We start from the raw sequence: 20,811 nt of genomic DNA, 5'->3' as shown, positions 1-20,811 counted from the left end.
ACTTTACGGGCTTCACTTAGGTTCTGTAATGGGTACAAAGTAATCTCTCTCTAAGCTCAAATCACCCATTACCTCGCAGCATACTTAATTACAGCGCTAGTGGGCCACAGTTAGGCTTTTGACACGGCAGACAAACGCATATATCGTGACTTCGGCCAGTAAAGTCAGTTTGTTGATAAAGTCAATTAGCGGTATCGAAGTAGGGACCCGTATCAAGTGATTCAGCCCACCGTCGCGGCGGCGGTGATATCAGCGCGCCGCCATTGGCCGGGCGTGCCGAAGGGGAGTGGTCTGGGCCCGCTTCTTTTTTGTTACACTTTTTCGAGCGGTGCGTAGGCGACCGTAGCCGGCTTTATTCTCTACCAGTCGATTGAAGGCGTTGGTGTGTTATAGTTTATTGCTCTGTTGTCGTTTTAGACGTCACGGGGTATCATGTAAATTGTGGCCTTTATTGACGGCAATTTATTCGTGTTCACTATCTTTCGTCTCGTGCTTAATAAGGACTTTATTTCGGAGTTCATCAGTGTGAATTGAGTGTGGTAAGTGTTTTATATTATTATTTTATTGCATACGTTTAATTAACTTTTTATGTGAAGAATTGTAAGCAGTTATTGGCGTGCCTTTGTGAAATTATCTTATAATATTCCTATGTATTTTTATTGCTTAAAGTTTTCATCGTATCGTGAACCATAAAAATATAATTGTAGCAAAAAGTCCTTTTTTAAGTTTGTAATTTATTGACATAAATATAAAATAACTATTATCTTTACAATAATATATGATTGTAATTCCATCTTTTATTTTATTACAAGTTTTTATTATTTTAATTCTTATGTTTAGGAATTTAGCAAACATTTTTTTATTACATTTAGGAATGGCAAAATTATGTTTTATTTACGTACCTGTAATTTATACAAAGTTGTTAGTTTACATAAATAAAATATTATTTTTTGCTTTATCAAGTAACCAATAATAGAATAATTTTTACTTAAAGGTTGTGAGTTCTAAATAGTCTTACTGCTTTTTAATATCCCAAGTTTGGAGATCACTATAATTACTTTAACATGATTAATTATAGTATCCACATGGCGCTTCCCATCTTTCTAATTATGCGTTACAATGATCTATTAAAATAATGACATTACTCCAACAAGTAGGACTGGTTTACATTAATCAAAGCCCACGATAATTTTTGACGGTCTCGCATCATATTTTTCGAGAGTCAAAAAAGGCATAATACCTGATATTTTAAAGGCATTTGCATAATTAGGTGAATTTTATTGCTTTATTGAATTAGGGCCGATGTCAGGTTCAAAATTGAAATCAGCGGGGGTCCCTGTGTTGTTAATTTTGTTTATAGGTTGTATTATGGTCAGCTTTGAATGTTATTCCCATATTTCAAGCTCTATAAAAGTTGTTAGATATTGTAAAGATGGACAACAATAGCGTATTTATGTTATTGATCTTGATTTTATTAGCCTCGACGCGGGAATGTGTGGGTCATTTCATATTTTTTATATCATCTCGTGCAGTGCCATCCGTTTTATTGCTGTCGTGTTTGTGGGCAAATGTGTCGTGATCATAATTTGTCTAATTTACATCTATGTTAATTATAAAACCATAAAATCTATGTTAAATTTCATTTAAATCTGCAATAAAAATGTTTCCTCTTATAATTTTACCGACGGCATCGGCGGGTGGTGGTTGACGTGTTCATAAATTTATTTTAGCTAAATGTTTGAAATTTGAAACCGTCTCGTGATTTACAATAGACAGAAAAGTATATTTTGCAAAAATATAACGTGGAAAGTAAACGTGACTTATCTTTTCACATTATGTACTAAACTAATAATTTATTACTTTCATTCTAATTATTTTGCTCATAATTTACTCATAATAAAATGTAAACTAACTTTCACATTTCGTCAGGTTACCTAGAATATTTCATTATAATTCATTTTGATAAAGTTATAAAATGTGAAATTATCACGAAGCTTTATAAAATTAAATTGTAGTTGCTGTAAGGTTATACTTTAATTATGTTTTAAAGTGTAGATAATTACATTCTCTTCCTAGTCACCTTTCTTGCTTCAGAAATGATTTGTAGCTTGCATTCAGACGTTAGATATCTTTATTACCCTTTCAACTGATCTCATGTCTACATTGCCACAATGTTCACTAAATTGAGTTCTCACATCACAATGGCCTTTAGAAAGAGTGATTTTAACCGATTTTTTACTAAAGGGTTGGCCGATCTCAATTTGATTAACATCACCAGTTACATAGACCCGCGCGGCTACCCGGGACGACGAACAATTGTACTCAGAGATGAGGGTCACGATTGAAGGTCAGAGATCTACAAAGACTAGACGATACGAAACCTTCGTGATGACTTGCGGATGCCTCCGGAACGCGAGCAGCATTGTTGATTGTATTAGACTTAATTAGATCTTAATTAACATTCTGGTTTCTCATTACACGCTACTCGATGCTACTAGCCGCGTTTGTAATAGGAATGTCCATTTACATCCATACCGCTTGTATCTTGATTATTTTTTTAATGTTCGTAATATTAAAATTGAAGATTCTCTGTTGTTCGTTATGGGGTGATGAAATTGAATCGGATGTTATTCAGATTGTGATTACGATAAATAATATTAGCTTTGTGAATGTTATTAGGCGCGCCGAACGCTTTTTCTGTTCTTCGATGGAACAAATTATACAGAAATGTGCGTTTCTATGTGAGGATGGTGAAGCGGTCGAATGCGGAAAAAATGCCGCAAAAACAATTAAAGCAGTAAGAACAAAGGGTTAATTAAATTCATCAAATATAAATGTAGGGGAAGGAAACAAAGCGATTGTGGATTTTATTGCTGTGTTATTTGAGTTTAAGGAATTTGACGTTGAAGTAGTAGCATTAGAGTGGTAATGTCAGGGTTATCAGGTAGCAGACAGACATCAGTCAGGGGACGCATGAGTCAGACACTTGCAGCTCTTATCTGAAGCTCAGCGATATAATCCGAGACACCATTAACACTTAACCAGACCTAATGGACAAAAACGTTTAATCCTTCAATTCTTAGAGCTAACGATAAACTGCAGAATGGAGATTCCGAACTTTAGACAAATATTTATTTTGTTTACTTACCTATGAAGGTGTTTTGTTAATAACAGTAAGACCGGAGGCATTTGTAGGCCTTAAAAGTCAATAATAGCTTCATGAATTTTAATTTGTATGTTAAAGGTGAACATAACACCGTTCGGAATTTGTCGATTATTCAATGTTTTAATTCGAAGTTAAAGAATAGTTCTCATGGTCTTAGGTAGATAATGGTTCCTAACAATGACTTAAACAGTTGATTACAATTTTATTTTTATCGCGTAAGGAGAGACAGTGAAAAAACTTAATCCTGCAGGCGCCTCTCCGTTTCTATCGCCTTTAATCCTATTATATTATAATTCCTTCACTATACCCTTGTGTAAAGGAAATGTTATCTTATCTAAATATATTAAAGCCGCATAATGGCTTATCAGTGGATCAACGCAACTGAATTGTTTTTCATTGTTATTTTTTCTATCGCCGCTATTATTTTCTGCGGACAATTTTTTCTGTGTTCGAACAGGATATAATGTAATTTTTATAATTGAATTAATAAGTGGTTTCGATTTTAAAATCAAATGATTTTAGGTTTCTGTTTTAAACTCTATTTCCTCACTTGATTGAGTAGTGAATTTTAGTTTCATCGGTGTTATAAAATATTCGGAATTACTGCAGCCGTGGAAAAATACCATATCTGCATCTTATTTCTTCTTTACTTTTGTCTATTGACTTTCTTCATTATTTTTATTCTAGGTCTCACAAACATTGTAATTATTTTTCTAGTTCAACGATTTTCAATTATTTTATTTTAGGCAAAAATAAATACCCAAATTCTGTCAAAAGTTCTACTCAGACGAAGTCACGTGCAACTATTAAAGTTTTTTAGAGCTATTGTGTTCACGCTTCCATTTACTTTAAAACTATTGCTCCACATAAATTATTAATTTTCCTACGTTTAGAAATAAAAATTCAACTTATAATTTAGGTGTAACAAATATTCTTTATATTGTAAGAATACCTTTTAGAGAAAACTTTCTATAAATGATTCATCGCTAATTTCACACTGCACTGTTACTTTATAAGGTTTCATATAAATCAAATTATTGCTCTTTTTCTTTATAGCTCTATGCGGTTGTATGAAGCTTAATTAATTCCTACAAACGTGGTCTGGAATTGTTATGAGTATGTGAATCGATTAAAGTAACACCCATTAACATTAGGCTATAAGTGTTGCTACACGTAGCTCTAGTTTTTTTTAAAACACCATGATTTTCCGTACAATACTTGCACATTCTTCTATGTAATTTTTCAAACAACTTCTAACTTGCTCTTGTCAATTTTTTTTTGTGTTGGTCCTAATGTTATGTTCGTTGCCTTGTGGTAGCCCATCTTTAGTCATCACACTTCACACGCCCTAATACTAGTGCTTCCGTGATTATTTATTTAGTAACAGTGCCAAAATATAGGAAACTTAAAACAAATACGAGTAATAAACATGATAATACCATTTTTAATGATAATCATCATGATGCTTTTACACTGCGTACAGCGATCAACATTACATTAATGCATTAAATTACAGTGATCTTTGCCAATATTTATTACTCTAGAATTAATTGGAACACTTTATCGTTTGCTAGCGATCCATGTCGGGGCGCATTAATAGTATGCTCAAATTCCAGTATACCTTATCCACACGTTTTCAATTATAACTTTAATGACATGTTGATGCATGTTGATTGAGGTTTTCTTCGGAAAGTGGTGTTGGGGAGAAATTAAGAGCTTGTAGTGAAATAACTTGGATAGGTCAACCTGTTTTATAATAATAATTTAGCTAGATTGAAATTGGTGATGATTGGAAATATTTTGAGATATCTCTGTGCGTCATAGAGGAAAAAGTATTACTAAATTGTCAAAATATGAGATTTGAAAGCCACTCGTAACAAAATCACGTATTCTTGTGATGTAGAGAAATGGAGTTTATAATGTATAGAATATAAAAAACATGAAATTTAATTTTGAATCAGACTCAGAACTCACCACAACTAAATAGGTAGGAGAGAAGGAATAAGTAGGTATTGGAGTAAAAACCCAAAGGGGCAAACGAACTCCATAATAGATAATAGTAGGAACCGCTAGCTGATTTATGAAAAAAATGCCTAACAATATGACGATTACAAGTTGGGGAGAGCCAATCAGAAAATAATATTCGTCAATACTTATTCAACGCGAACCCGGTGGAGCGTTAAAATTTACATCTTGATTGCTTTATTTAATTTACTCAAAGTATTTTTTATAGTATTGCGCGGAGAGGGAACGGTGGACCGTGTCGGTACAGACGGCGGTTAATTTGCTTTTTTCATTCACTATCTAACAGTTTGTTAGCGAATTTCACTTGAGCTTTCCTCTATTTTTGTAATCTACGAGTTTTTTGCGTCCAACAATTTCAATTTCCAGACACTGTCATTTTATATCACCTTATTTAAATGGACATAAATAATAAAACGTTAACATCTGGGTGTAATGTAAGAAATAAGGTTGGAAATTCTGTTACCACCTAGCCAAGCTAAAAAAGGAGGTAATAGCATATGTATAGATAGACGACAACTAATATATGCGACTAGATTTTTTGCTGCAATAACTTGGCTGAGTTGAGTTGATGAGTATACAAATATACACATTAATATTGAAATAGAAGTTATGGCAGCAAAATAGGAAGGTGGATGAGCCATACATCAAATTGCAGGCTATAGTTTTCTGTAAAATGTCATTGTAAAACAAGTGTTGGACATAAAGATAGAGTCAATTGATCGCGATTATCGGCGCGTGCGACAGATGCGACTGCGCAGGTGTCTTCACGCTCCACAGATACAGTAAAACACTGGACAGCCAATGATTCAGATCTAACTAATCATTCGTGAACTACAACTAATTCTATTGAAGATTAGCTTCGTACAATGCCTGATCACAAAGAAGATTCAGAATTACCTAAATAAAAACTTCAATATACGTTTACAAAAGTTAATGATAAGGAAAATTTGCTTTTAAATCTATTTAATTAAGGATGTTTATTGTTAATTCTAAAATAAATAACTAGTCGTCCAAACAATCGAATTAAAATAACTCTTGAGGATGTTATTTTTCCGTTTGTCAAATATTTTTTCCTTTTTGCGTAATGGTAAATTTTATGACACCATAATCTTTATCTGTATGGTTCAAAATAGTGTTATAATGGCATTAATTTAGACGTGATATGATATATTGTAATTTAATATTACTGTTTTCCCGGAAATATTTGACAGAAAATAATTAGTTATACATACCTATGCTTTTAGTCTAATACCTTTGGATACCTAAATAAAATTGGAGTGTCTGCTTGTAATATTAAAATAACCTTTTTACTCTATGCATATGGAGATACATACGATTTTTGTCTGTCTGTACTGTTTGTTCGAGGAGGAACTCGCGGGCAACAACTAGTTTAATAAGAATAAATCGAAAGACAGTACCTATCTTTTGAATGGCTTAACTTTTGGCTGGGTTAAGGATTTCAAGTCATTGGTTTAAATAATAATATCGTAACGCTTCCTCATTGTATTGTATACCATTGTCTACAACCCTTAGTTACTATGTCATTCAAGTAATTATTGAATGGTATTATATTGTTATTTCTTATCAGCGTCTTTATCAAGGCCCACATTGATCCTTAAATTGACATCTTTTTTTGCAAAACTGTTGTTTTATGTCGTCAGAAATTAATAATAGTTTTGGAGAGAAGTCAAAGTCTTATTTCTTTATTCGACCCTTACACACTTCAAATCTTTCAAGATCCAAGATTTTCTCACCAAATAAATACTAATCAACGTGTAATCTTCTTCTCAATTAGAAAACAAAATACCATAAACATTTTGCTTTATTATAAAACTGAATGCAACATGGATAATTAAGCATAATTCATTAATTAGCTATGTCTTCTAGTTATTGGAGCGTTTCAATCATTTTATGAGTTATTCAGTTAATCAATTTATTCTTATTAATTATTTATGTAATCAGTGTTTCGTGGACATACTGGTTCCGATGTTAATTTGTCATTGACATACATTACTGACATGATTTCCTTGTTTGCTGAAGAGTCTTAAGTTTGTCTGATGGGCATGGATGACTTTTTTAAGGTGGAATCATCCAATGACTTCTCCCACCTTGGGAGAGGCGTGAGATTCCACCTGAGAGAGTCACTCTTACTGATTAAAAACCATCATGTTCCTATTTCTGCCCTTTCTATTTGATTACTCCAATGTTAAATTCTCTTCTAAAGTATTTGATAGGGCGTTCTTTACAAAAAAAAAAAAACAGTAAGTCTCATTTTTTATTTATTTAGCAGTTTAATTATTTTATTTCTTTAAAGTAATTGTAATTTTCCATAATAATTAATATGACCGTCATGACAGTTATACATAATGTACAATAACAACCTTTTTCTAAAAAATAAATAAAAAAATCAGCAACAATTTACATACTGTGTAAATTGCATATACATACATTATATACATATACAATATATTATGCATAGTTTGCCTAACTAGGCATTATGAATACCTAATACATTTGTATACAGAGGTCAGGGAAAACGGAAACTAAACGAAAAAAACATTTTTTTTTTGTAAAAATTTAAAATATCGCGTGACTACTGAATACCGAATAGTATTCTTTTGTACGTAAATATTTAGTTTCATGTATTATTTATTAATAGTATGTTCGTTTTGCTATTTTTACCTCGGACATTCGTTGTTATCGAAGACCGGACCGAAGTTCATTTGGTAAATTAAATTTCATCAGTTTGCGTAATTAAGCAAGCGTATACACTACATAGTAATGTAGTGTATTGACAATAATTATAGGTAAGTAGGTAGTACAATCTCGAAACTTTCCCCATACGAACTTGTATTTTCTTCTGTATCGTTAATGCGTTTAGAAACACATTACTTTAAATGCACTTAGCACCTAGACCCGGAACAACAATCTGTGCATTACAAAAGGTCAACTTACTTTTTTAACCTCTAAGTTACTTTTTTAACCCTATAGTTTTTATACGTCTTGTAACCCCTTCTTTTGAAAAGGGGGAAATCCTCCAATGTCTTCTCTCGCCTTGAACGACTTTTACTGACTAAAAACCACCCTGTTCATACTCCTGCTTTTGGAGCCGGCGCCCAAGTATACCCGCTAGGCAGTCCGCAGCTGCGGATCAGGACGTCTTGCAACCCTATTGTATTATTTGCCAAGTAGATAGATTATAGAAATGAAGCCTTGTCCCACTCAATAAACTTCGATCTCACGATATCAGATTATTACAATAATTCTTCACGCTTTTATCAAATTCCCCCTTAATTCCTCCACTGGATCTCTGACTAAGCAACGCGTACCAAACAAAAGACGCCACTCAAGAACCACAAAAGGCATTTTAAATTAGTTTTTTGCACCATTAAACACCCACACAACATTCAACTTTAATAACAGAGTAACTAAAGTGCATTTTTCAACTCCAACAAACACTGGAACGAAATACAGCGTTTAATTATTACTAAAATGTAATTAAACACTGCTTTAATTGGATCTCTCTAGTTGATTAACTGTGCTAATTGTTTCTTAGAGATAAAGAATCGCTGCCGTACTCTGCTTAGAAAAATATGCTGTAATTAATGAGATTACGGTAATTTCAAAGGCTTTTTTTTCTCTCTGTTAAAGAGCGTTGTTGACATAGTTCGCTACAGTTCACTGCTTGCATTAAAGAATGACAATTTTATGTCAATGGAGGAAAACTTATCTTTTTTTTTGTGTGATTTATTTGTCGCGTGAACTGAAAAGTCCAGTTATTTGTGGTAGCTATCAAAAAAGTCTCTTTAGTTTAATGATGTTAAACGTGATTTTAGAAATTTGTGTCATGATGGTCAGTCAGTCACAAAATTTCTTTCCTGAACATAGGTTAGGTAATGGTATAGTAGACAAAATAGATAGATTTTTGTAAATCGCCAACCCGTATTGAGCAAGCGTGGCGATTAACGCTCAAACCTTCTCCATGCGACAAAAGCCTTTGGTCAGCAGTGGCCACTTATATAGGCTGTTGATGTGATGTGATGATGTGTATTTACTTACAATAAAATAAACACAAACAACCATTAAATGTTAATTATCCATAAAATATAAAATTTTTCAATACAACCATATTTAGATATCTCTATCAAAGAGTAAATAGAAAAAAATATTATCTACAACCCTATAGTTTATGGCTACCAATAAAAATGCAAAGTAAAAAATATTCTTATGTTATAAACACTTTTTTTGTTTAGACTAAACGGTGATAATTTCTGTTCGAGTCGGCTGTAACTTTACCGTGTTCTGCCAACCGTGAAGGGAATAAAAAGCTTTTTAATTTGCTCTTAGTAATAAATTCAAATGAAGATATGTATAGGGAACCTAGAGTCTTACTTGCTAACTAGTAACTATAGACTTATATGAATATCGAACAATATAGACGTACAGATGGCGATGAAGAATTACTTTTTTTATGTCTAATGCCTTTTTTGTTGTTAACAAAATCGAATCAATAAACATGTAGACACACTTGGTTTGATCTTAACTTTAACTAACCGAATCTGTTTGACTATTAGGTAATGATCAATAAGAAATAATATAATAATGTGGTTTCCCTAGTAGATTTATTAAGGAAAGCTTGGGACAAATTGGGACACTTATTTCGACATTCGTTTAAAAGACATCATAACCTCTTGTTTGTCGGTATATGAGACACAATAGAGAAAACTCACTGTGTCCCGCATACCACGGGTTTAAAACTATGTGAAAATTTTGCTCCCCATCCATAATACCAAAAAAATTGTCAACAAAATTCGACAAATAAAAAGTGCTATCTCCATCGATACTACATTTTATTCATAACAATGGCGAATGGAGAAAGCGGATGTTTAATATTGCAATTTAGATTAGCAATAATGATAGATGTTAAATTGCGCTTGAAGTTTGATCGCAAGGGCTTGACTGACCGACACAGCCCGTTGCATAACAACACACAATATCTTTAATATAATTATAATTATATCTTTGTTATAATCTAAGTTAAATATAAAACTGTGAAAGTTTCCCATGATAGTGTTTGTTTAATTATAGATAGGCTTGTACTGGCTGATATCTGTGTTCTAGTTAGTGATTGATATTAATTCAAGAAAGATAGGAATTGAGTGAGAAATGAAATGAGAATACAATTTTGGACTAATCATTGGCGCCACTGTCGAAAATGATCCTGTTGAACTCAATTTTGTCGCCATGTTATCAAAACAATGATTGTTAATTGATTAAATGTCTAATTGTTAGACATAGGCACTGTTTTAATTAGCACTTTTGTCAGAGGTTTGGCCATTTGACCGATAACCTTGTAGTATAAGTAAATATGTTATATCAATTATGTATGTTTTTACTTTCTCTTTCTTTCATATAGTCTACATGTTTGTATTTTTGACAAAGGCCATACAAATCAATTCACTGATCATTGTCACGCATATATTTCTTATCAACATTAAATTCAACACTATCTCCTTTGTTACAGAACTCAATTCCGACTACCTCATCATTTTCTACTTCCCTCACTTCATAATGGGTGTGTCTGAGCCTGGTTCCTCCACCACTCCTGACCTTCCTCCCATGGAACACGAGCGGCCAGGGTCCGGCAGTGGCCTGGATGATGAGGACATTCCTCAGAGGAAACAGAGGAGGTACAGAACCACCTTCACCAGTTACCAGCTTGATGAACTGGAGAAGGCTTTCGGAAGGACTCATTATCCTGATGTTTTTACGAGGTAAGTTTGGACTTTTATTCGTTCTCTGTCTTTCTTTCTCTGTCTGTTTTTTGCCGTTCTTATTTTGGATTTTAGCTAAAATAATCAGAAATTATTAGTCGCGGTTTTCTAACGATGTTTTCCTTCACCGTTGATTAGTGGTGTCTAAATAATCTTAGAAAGTACATCTCACAGCTAGGTTTGAAAAGTCACCTTGATACTTTGTCAGCGAGCGTCTTAAACCTCCGCGCTACCACGACGGGCCGAGTGTTTCGATCTTATAAATATCACCAACGACTTGATTAAAACAAAATTTTAATAAAACATTTCTCTTGTTCCAGAGAAGAACTCGCTTTGAAAATCGGCCTCACCGAAGCTAGAATTCAGGTAAGAACAATATCGATACAAATTATCGACTTTTTATCGATAACTTTTTGATTTTGGACTCTGGCTTCTCTATAATGAATTTTGGAATCAGGTTTTATCCATTTATTCATTTGGAGCGATATTATTAAGTCAATCAAACCGTCTGTTAAGGTAAAACTAATAAAATTAAAGTACTGTGAACAGCAGATCAACATACACCAAACTGACAATTACTTTTATTGGATTTTCGACTCTGAATAAAACAAATAAAGTTAAAAATCGAACGAGGAAAGGTGTAGATTGACGTGCTGCTGCCTGTGCGCTTTCTTAGCGGTGTGCGACAAAAAGTCGCACTTAGGCCCCCTACAGTCGCGCGACAGGACATCGACTTCACAAGTCACGCTCAGCTGGACAGTTTACACATTCCAAACTCTATTATAAAGAGCATAAAATTTATTTTAAAATGCCGCCTTTAATATTTTACCTACGCTAGTCCATTTACGCAGTTGGATTCAATTATTGTATTAATATTTAATTTTACGTTTAAAGGAATACAAACTTCTTATGCTTTTAAGTATTAAGTAAATAACGTCTTGTTTCCCATGGAAAATTGATAATATAATTATTATATTGAGTACAAAAAAATTTTTTACGCAATAAATAAATAGTGAAAAAATAAGATAAATTTAATATTTCATGGTTCATTAGTAGTTGCTTGTCGTAGTAACTGAGACGGTCAAGTACAAGGTCTTAATCTACTAGCTTTTGCCAGTCAATCAGCTCGTACTTTGCCTGTATACTTATCAAATTTCATTAAAATCCGTACCGTAGTTTCAGTGTGATTGTCGGACAAACATCGAAACAAACAAACTTTATTATAAAGTGTGATTTATAAATGTTCAGTGTAAAATAACTTAATTTCCAAGTATTCATAAGATTATTGAGAGTAACTGCCGCAATTTGAGACATTTAATGGTTACTTAAACTATTCTTTAGTTACGACTTTGTTCCGCAAACAATTGCTAAGTATGTTTAAATGCATAACGGAGTCTTTAACACCAAAAGAAAATGCACTTTATTACTCAGTGTTAAAGTGTTTAATTGCAAACCAATAATGTAATTTCTTAATAAATTCCCACATACCAATTTAATTAAAATTGCTAATGCATATAAACCGTATTAATTGAACCGTAGTTATAACTACACCAGTTTACATAACATTACATAAAATTAATTTGGAATTAACATTTCGTTAATGAAAGAAAAGACAGTCAACTATTTAAAATCATGTTTGGTAATAGATAGAACACAGTAGAAGTATTTTCTATTCTACTCTGGTATCAAACTCAAAACTTTACACTCAACAGTCGTCGATGCAACTATTTAACAAACGTGCGATGTCGGCATATAAAACAAACTCATAAAAATTATGAAACGATCTCATAAAGAATCCAGCAGTTTTCAACATAGGCTGCACAATACGGACAAACAATCCCACGAGTATTGCAATCGTTTTTATCTTGAACATTAGATTTTATCTAATAAATCATGTTAATTTTATGGCACAATTGTTTTACATATTTATGAGCAAGTTCATTCTATCTCGTTAGTTGGGATCAATTCTTGAATTCCATTCTTGGCTGACAAAAAAGTATCTAATGATAATTATTATTGAGGTAAAATTTTTCAAATTCATCATTTTTCATTCATATTCAAAACCGTCATAACTTCACGCCTGTCACCCAGGAGGATAAGCAGAGACAATGACGTAGCCCGATACGGACTTTTAGCTACAGATTGGCAAAATATTAAAGAAGGGGCAAATTAAAAGTACCATTAACTGACAAACATACATGAATAGACTGATAACTGTTGATGAAGCGAAAGAGCTATTTAAGATTCATAGCAATTGGCGTTTATCGCAAACCTATATTTTAGAAATTATCTATACTTACTTATAAATTGAATAAAAACATAAAATAAAATTATTTCATAAATGAGAAATAAAAGAAAATTATTTCATAAACGAGAAATAAATAAATAAATTTTCTCACGTACGTTTTTGTTCGCAAAAGTGAGTCAGTACGAGTACGTTCATTGGCCACATTAATGTGAAATTAACAGGACTATTAAAATACTGGCACAGCAATAAACTTTACTGAATCGAGAGTTTTATTGGAGTAAAAAATAAGTTATTTATTGTACAAAGTAATTCAGAATAATAACATTATCATGACTCGTTCGTTGGGTAGTTTAATGCAACTGCTAAACTTAAGGACATGGATTCGATAGATAATTTCTATAAAATTCGATAAAAAGGTCTATCTATATAAAGTCATACTGAGTTTCGCATTATCCGGAGCTGCGGACTATCTAGCGGGTTACTAGGGCTCTGTCTCGAAAAGCAGGAGTAGGAACGGCGTATTTTTAGTCTTAAATTTAATATAAATATAGATTTTTTCACTTTACAAGGTATATATAATCTTTTTTTAAAAAAGAGTTATATCACTTTGTAAAGTAAGTATGGTCACATTGGTCAAAGAGGTTAACAATTAAAATAGAAAATAAATGTTAAACAATAGTAGTGACGTCATTTCTATTGAAGTGTAGGTTTAAGAAAGAGACAGCGTGATATCCTCACAACGCGTCCATCTTTAATTACAAAAATCAAAGCAAAGCCACGGGCAAAAACTAAATAGAACTAAACATAGAAACAATACCGTAATTATAAAGGAATTTAATAAATAACGATTGAATGATTTTTTTCTGAACTTACTAATAAAGTTAATTATACTTATTGTGTGTTAATATTGCAATAAATATGATTTAGATTGTTACAATAACAACATTCCAGGGCTTCTTAAGGAAGGAGTAATTCTAATTATTGCCATTAGTACATAGTTGAAAATTAATAGAACATCGGATTTTTAAATCGTTTAGATTTAAAGAGAAAATTCTAAAATTTGTATTTACGATTACTTACTTAGTCCGCTCAGTCCTTTGCTCAACAGTACCCTTAGTATGAGTTTGCTTTATGTTTAAAAACATCGAAGCTCGTTCGGTGCTCTGATTGGCCAGCTGAATAAACCAACCATTCAGAGTGACGAGCGCGCTCGTTTCGATTACTTTAAACGTAAAGTACACTCGTACTAATGATACTAGACTATGTTGCTGCTCTACATAAATGAGTTGCAATAATATCCACATTCGAGATAGTTTGAAATACACTATTTAAAAGGTTCAGGTTAACCGAAAAACGCTGATATCTCTGCGTAGTCCTGTACCGTTAGTCGGTTCTTAAGACACTCGTAGGAAGCACCTAATTTCACTACCCATATGGAAGTCCATTTAAAATAAATTTTCAAGAAGGTCACATCATTGTAAAGTTAGTTTTTGTCGTGCGACCAAAGTGCACTATTAAAAGAGATTAAAACGATTAATATCTGTCGTTACGAAGTCGAAGTATGGTCACAATAGTCCGGCAAGCTTCCTTATAAGACATGTGGGGAAACGCGACTCCGCCCGTCCGTACAGCGGAGAAACGACACCTTAATGATCGCTTAATCACGACCAAGAAGCTGTCCCGATGTTTTCATTAATGTCCAAGTTACAGCGAAATTGGAAATACGACTTTGTTGGAAATTGCCAATTACTTAGAAAACTTTTTTAGTCAGCGATTTTTTTTTGTTGTGGCAACATTGTAATTGTGTACATGATATTCTGTTTGATGTAAGATCAATTTATGTGTACGATACACGCCGATAGAGCTTTTCTATTAAAAAGTGCTGTCTATAAGGAGTTATGTGCAATTTTCAATGCAAATACAACGCATTAATATTGAAATTTTTCAATTAGTTACTTGTTGTTTAAGGAAAGCTATTTCTGTCAAGTACGTAAGTCTTTTTTTCGATTACACATCAAAACATCTGTTTGATAGGCAAACAACATGTTTGTAAATTGTAAAAAAAAATACATTACTAAACAATACGAATTTGAACTCTGAATGGAATAAAATTTAAATATTTTGGCTAGCTGGCTGAATAGAAAAAATCACGTTCCAAATTTAAATTCATTCTGCCTAATTCCTACACAGAAGTTACGAAACACGCACGATTACATTAACTATGTTTTTTTTTACTTTTTAATTACCAAATTGATATAAGTAATTAAAATAAAAGAAAAAAATGAAACATTAATCATTTTGTATGAAGTTAATCATGCTTAGGAAAAAAAATCTGTTTGGTCGTCACGAAGCAGAAAGCAGAATCTTTCAATAATTTCTTTGATAGACGTCATAAATGTTGATTGTGGCGCCGATATCATTAAAATATAAATAGTTTACACTAAAATAATTATCTATAGATTATATTATAAATACTTATACAATAAATAGATGAAAATAGGGTCCTGTTTTATTGATGGAGAATTATTTAAGAGTTTATAGGTTCGGAAGAATAGATATGAGCCGTCAAAGCAAATCTTTTTTGAGCTGTAGTAACTAGCATTTTACAATTTAAATGTAACAGTTTTGGTCTTTTTAAACCTAAAAGTTAAAGCATGCGTAACCCACACGTTTATTGTCTAAATGACGTCTAACCAAATTTTTATATAAAATTCGTTTAAGTATTTTAAATATTTTTGAATACATAAAAACGTGCAATTTCTAATGACAAAATAAAAAAAATACGTGTCTAATATTTTTTCATTATCTAACTGACGGACTAATTCGATTTTTTAATTTCCATACCCTGTCATCATTCTTATTTTATTAAATAAGTTTACACTGTCAATACTCAATACTCACACATTGCCATACACATTAAGTACACACTAACAACTTAATCAATAAATAGACCTCTTTAAAAATTAATAAAAATAAGGCTCTATATTTAATAATATAATAGACTTGTGCTCTAACATAACTAGTCAGGTATTAATTAAATTCTTTTTTGCTTCCCATAGACGCAAGGCACGTAATGACTAGACGTTCCATTTAAGTCCAAATTAGGCCTTTGTAAGCAACACGCTTGGACTCCTAATTAACTGTGATTTATGTTGGATTTCTTAAGGCTTTTTTCTTATAATAATATTATGAACTAATTTATAATAAAACTGTTTATAGGTAGTAGACTTTCTACTGATTTATAAATGAATTATTATTGTGTTAGAAAAGGGTTTCTTTTTGTTAATAAATGGTGTTTATTTCTGCTTAGTTATTTTTGAGGTTAGTTATGTGCAAAACTGTATAGTGTGCCTGTGTGTGATAACAGAATATACAGATGTAGATTAAAATCATCCCAAATAATCTCCAAAGGGTTAGACCGAGGTCTACTTAGAGTATCTATAATATAATCAGCTAGCCTAATCTGTAGATTGCAATTCGAAATACAAAGTGAACTTGATCGCTGGCATGTCATTGGTAGTGACAATAATCTCGACCAATGACGGACGAGAACGCGATCGTCGTCACTTCAAAAGTTCGAATTGACAGTTAGAGAATAGCTAAGCAGTTTTCATCAATTCTATTGTTGTCATCTGACTACAATAATTTATGTCTATGTTTTTTTTAAATAATCACAACTATTTGCTCTATATATTGTTAAATGAATTTTCGTCACAGATTATAATAATTTAGACTTGTAAGTGTACCTAAAGTAATTCGGTCAGCTACATGAGGCTCTTAAGAAAAGAATTGGCGTAAAAGTGTATGTAGAAAGTTTAAGAATACGATAAGTAGGTACATAAATTTATTAGATACGCATTATAAGCTAGCAATGCATAATACGATGATAATTTAGAATTGAGGAAAATAATGTGTTACTAGTTGAATATTAAACGGGGACATAAGGTTCAATTTACTTTGGCAGGAAATAGAATGGATGTGAATTTGTGTAGAGATATTATTGTATAATTATGGTATAATGCGTCTTATGACAATTGTGTAACGTGCAAAATCAAAGTTAAATATGAAGATACCTTTCGAAAAGTTTTAGCACTATTTAAAAAAAATCTGCGGCTATTAGTAATAAAAAAAAGAATTTATAACAAGCCTCATAAAGTTCAATATGCGTTGTACCTTTGTTATGAAAATTAACTTCAAGTTTTTACGAGAGCAATGAAACATGAACCTTATTGACTAGTTTTTTAAAAGTTCAACCGTAGCTTTAGCATAATTGTAATTACATTGAACAAAGTCGTCGGGAATTCATTAAGTGGCTAAGTGTGAAGCCGTTTAATTAGTGTTGCTAGAAAGAAATTGATTATCAACCGTATTTTTTACACTGGCAAGTTCTTTGTTATAGATGACTTATGTTTGTTTTGACGTGTGGTATATTTTAACTGTTGTATTTTTTTTATTATTTGTTTCGATACGTTGTTTATCATTATTTATGTGCTGCTAACTAGGTAGTAATTTAATGTAACCTGTGACTGTAACTTTCTCTTTAATTGGATTATTAAAATTAGTAGACAATAAACTGTCTGTAGTAGAATCATATGCATCTGCTACTGTCAAAGTTGGGTGCAGGCTGCGGGAAATTTACTTAACCTAAAATATGGAGGCAAATTTGTCCTTCAAAGAAACTTCTGGGATCATAGACAGCCTTTTCTTTACAATTTCAATGAAATATCCCAAAAATACTAATAGACATTCTAAAGTATCTTCACATTCTAAAAATCCCCTTTCTTTGTCAACAGGTTTGGTTCCAAAACCGTCGAGCGAAGTGGCGTAAACAAGAGAAGGTGGGGCCCCACGCTCACCCCTACAGTGGGTACCTGGGAGGGGCCCAACCGTTACCTACATCAGCTGCTCTACCGGGGCCCCCACATCCGTTGTCACAACTCGGCTTTGGATTGAGGAAACCTTTTGATGCTGCTCTAGCTTCGTTTAGGTAAGTTTCGAATTTTGTTTTGAGTAACTATATGATGGTAGACGTATTTTTAAAGTTTTATGGATAGGATTGAAAGGGTGTATAGATACAGGAAAGAAATGAATAGACGTCGAATATCTAATCAATAATTATTCACCCTTCGAATTCTATTCACCCCGTTTAATCGTAGTTGTTGTTTCCTATAATTTCACAAATGAGTACACAAATATTGTTTCTATGGGCAAAGCTCACAGCTAAAAAGATCGTAACGGGGTACCTTTAAATGATATAGGTAGGTACTCTGTCTAGTTGTGTTATTATCAGCCACTACCATTGTCTTTTAGCTCTCCGAAATATTGTCAAATGTTATCATAACCTCGTCCTTACCAGCATACCAACCTTGATGATAAGTAAGACAGAAAACTAATACCTCAATTTCTCCCAACAGGTACGCAAGCACACCACTGTTCGGCGCTCAGTACTTACCTCCACTATCGCGTCCACCTCTCTTCGGAGCCCCACTCTACGCGACATCACCAGCTCACTTCCATTCGCTATTCGCCAACCTAACCGTTCCCGAACCTCCCCGACTATCACCCGAACAGCCCCGACCAGTGCCCGACTTGTCCCATTCATCTCCCGATGTGTCCCGACCGTCGTCCGATCATTCCCGATTGTCCCCCGAAGTCACCCGATCTCCTGCGCCTTCCATGTCTCCTCCAATATCGCCGGGAAGTGAAAGCTTGCATATGCACCCAGTAATGGACGATGTCCGCACTTCCAGCATCGCTGCTTTGAGACTAGCCGCTCGAGAACATGAGCTAAGACTAGAATTATTAAGACAACGAGCTGATCTCATGTGTTAATCGAGAAATAATTGTCTGTAGTTATAATTAAAAGATATTGTATAATAATATAAACACCTAAATATCGAATAGAGAAGTTAAATTAAAAACATTGTTTTGGTATCCAGACGTGTACTTTATGTTGTAAATAAGTTTAATTAGGCATGTTATTTTATATTTTATTTTCCTATGGTAAATCCGTCCTTATTAGGTTTAGTGATAAGTATTACTTGATAAATAAATAAATACAGTTATTTTTGAATTGAGTTGTTTTCTTTCAACATCATCAACATCAACAGCCTTTAAGTGACCACTGCTGACCAAATGCCTCTTCTCACACGGAGAAGGTTTGAGTATTAATCACCACGCTTGTTTAATGCGGGTTGATGATTTCGGACTTATAATAATATATTATAAGCTCAGGTTTCCTCACGATGTTTTCCTTCACCGTTTGTCAATTGTGTCTAAATAATCTTAGAAAGTACATATAACTCGGAAAGAGTCGCATTGGTACTGGCCGTTTTGGTAGATTTCGACCCCGCACTCTCATGCATGAGCCTTATATTACAAGGAATTTCACCCACAATATTGGTAAGTCTGCACTGATAGAGAAAGTTTTCTAAGAACGAGAATGTTGCAAGCATGCAGTTTCGTTTCCTAGTCTCAACACATTTATGCAAGCAAATACATCGATAACTAGCTTTCAAACTAATATCCTTGCTTATAAATGCGCCAATACTAAACGCCAAGCGAATTAATTCTAGAAATTTCCTTATTTATCAGAAATCTATGATTCAGGGGTCATTCTCGTCCGTGCCAATCCATGTATAACCATATAATGGTACATACCTACCCATGATAGACAGACAGACTAATGCAATTAATATTATTAACGATTTCATCTGCAAAATATGGTTACCTCCAATTTGTTCGACGGTGAATTATGTAGGGATACGGTCGCTGTGGTAGCGAGTAGCGATTCGTAAGAAATAGTTATGAAAGATTGTAAAAGAGGAAAGTAAGAAAAGTTGACCAGAAAACAAAGATAGAAAGAACTTTTTAGGCACCTTCAGTATAATATTACTGATCTTTTTTTAAGAGAGGAAATCATCCAATTACTTCTCCCGCCTTGGGCGAGGCGAGGCGAGAGGAAGTGTCAGACTCTTACTGATTAAAAACCACCCCGTTCTTACTCCTGCTTTACTAGTCGAAGGTCCTAAAAATAGTTTTTAGAATTGTTACACAAGCATTTCTCGTGATTGTTTGTTTTAATTGTACTTAAATGTAAAAGGCATAACTTACAAGTCATCAATTTCATATAAGAAAGCTTTCCCAAATAGTTGACGTGATTAAACACAATCAAGACCGGTTGAAATGGAGGACCTTCATGAACGCCCTCTGCCCCATCTAGGGGACATAGGACCTTAAGTCAATAAGACCTCAAGTCACTTTTTGAGAGAGCAAATCGAGAAAACACCACAGGATTATTTAAGAGTTCTCGAAGCTGCTATGTCTAAGGCCCTTCGCTTACGATCGCTTTACGCACCACAGTTTTAACAGTTCTCTAAGCGATTTTGTCTAAGTCTCCTTAATCGCTCTACGCTACCACTGGCACCATATCCTCCCCACAATCCAACGTCGCAATGATTCATCGTCAATCACACACAATCATCACCAATTTGGCATTAGTCACCCAAGGCCGGGTGAAGGGACGCTACGTGCCTAATTACGCCTGACCTCATGATGCATAGGGACGATACTGCGGTTTGAGGTCTAGAACGTAAATG

The 20,811-nt window shown here is 33.3% G+C and overlaps 1 protein-coding gene across 1 annotated transcript; it reads left to right on the top strand.

Annotated features, from left to right (window-relative positions):
* The first annotated feature begins 350 nt into the window (after positions 1-350).
* LOC118273374 (homeobox protein aristaless) lies at positions 351-19,286 on the top strand. The gene is made up of 5 exons (XM_035590310.2): positions 351-539; positions 10,716-10,965; positions 11,286-11,331; positions 18,007-18,200; positions 18,628-19,286. Exons 2-5 carry the CDS (start codon positions 10,763-10,765, stop codon positions 19,043-19,045), a joined length of 861 nt encoding a protein of 286 aa, XP_035446203.1. The 5' UTR covers positions 351-539; positions 10,716-10,762; the 3' UTR covers positions 19,046-19,286.
* The last annotated feature ends 1,525 nt before the right edge of the window (positions 19,287-20,811 follow it).

This window comes from Spodoptera frugiperda, chromosome 1 (genome assembly GCF_023101765.2).
Source record: "Spodoptera frugiperda isolate SF20-4 chromosome 1, AGI-APGP_CSIRO_Sfru_2.0, whole genome shotgun sequence".
NCBI classification, from domain to species: Eukaryota; Metazoa; Arthropoda; class Insecta; order Lepidoptera; family Noctuidae; genus Spodoptera; species Spodoptera frugiperda.
Note: the sequence above shows the minus strand (reverse complement) of the source record. Positions and strands in the feature narration are given on the sequence as shown.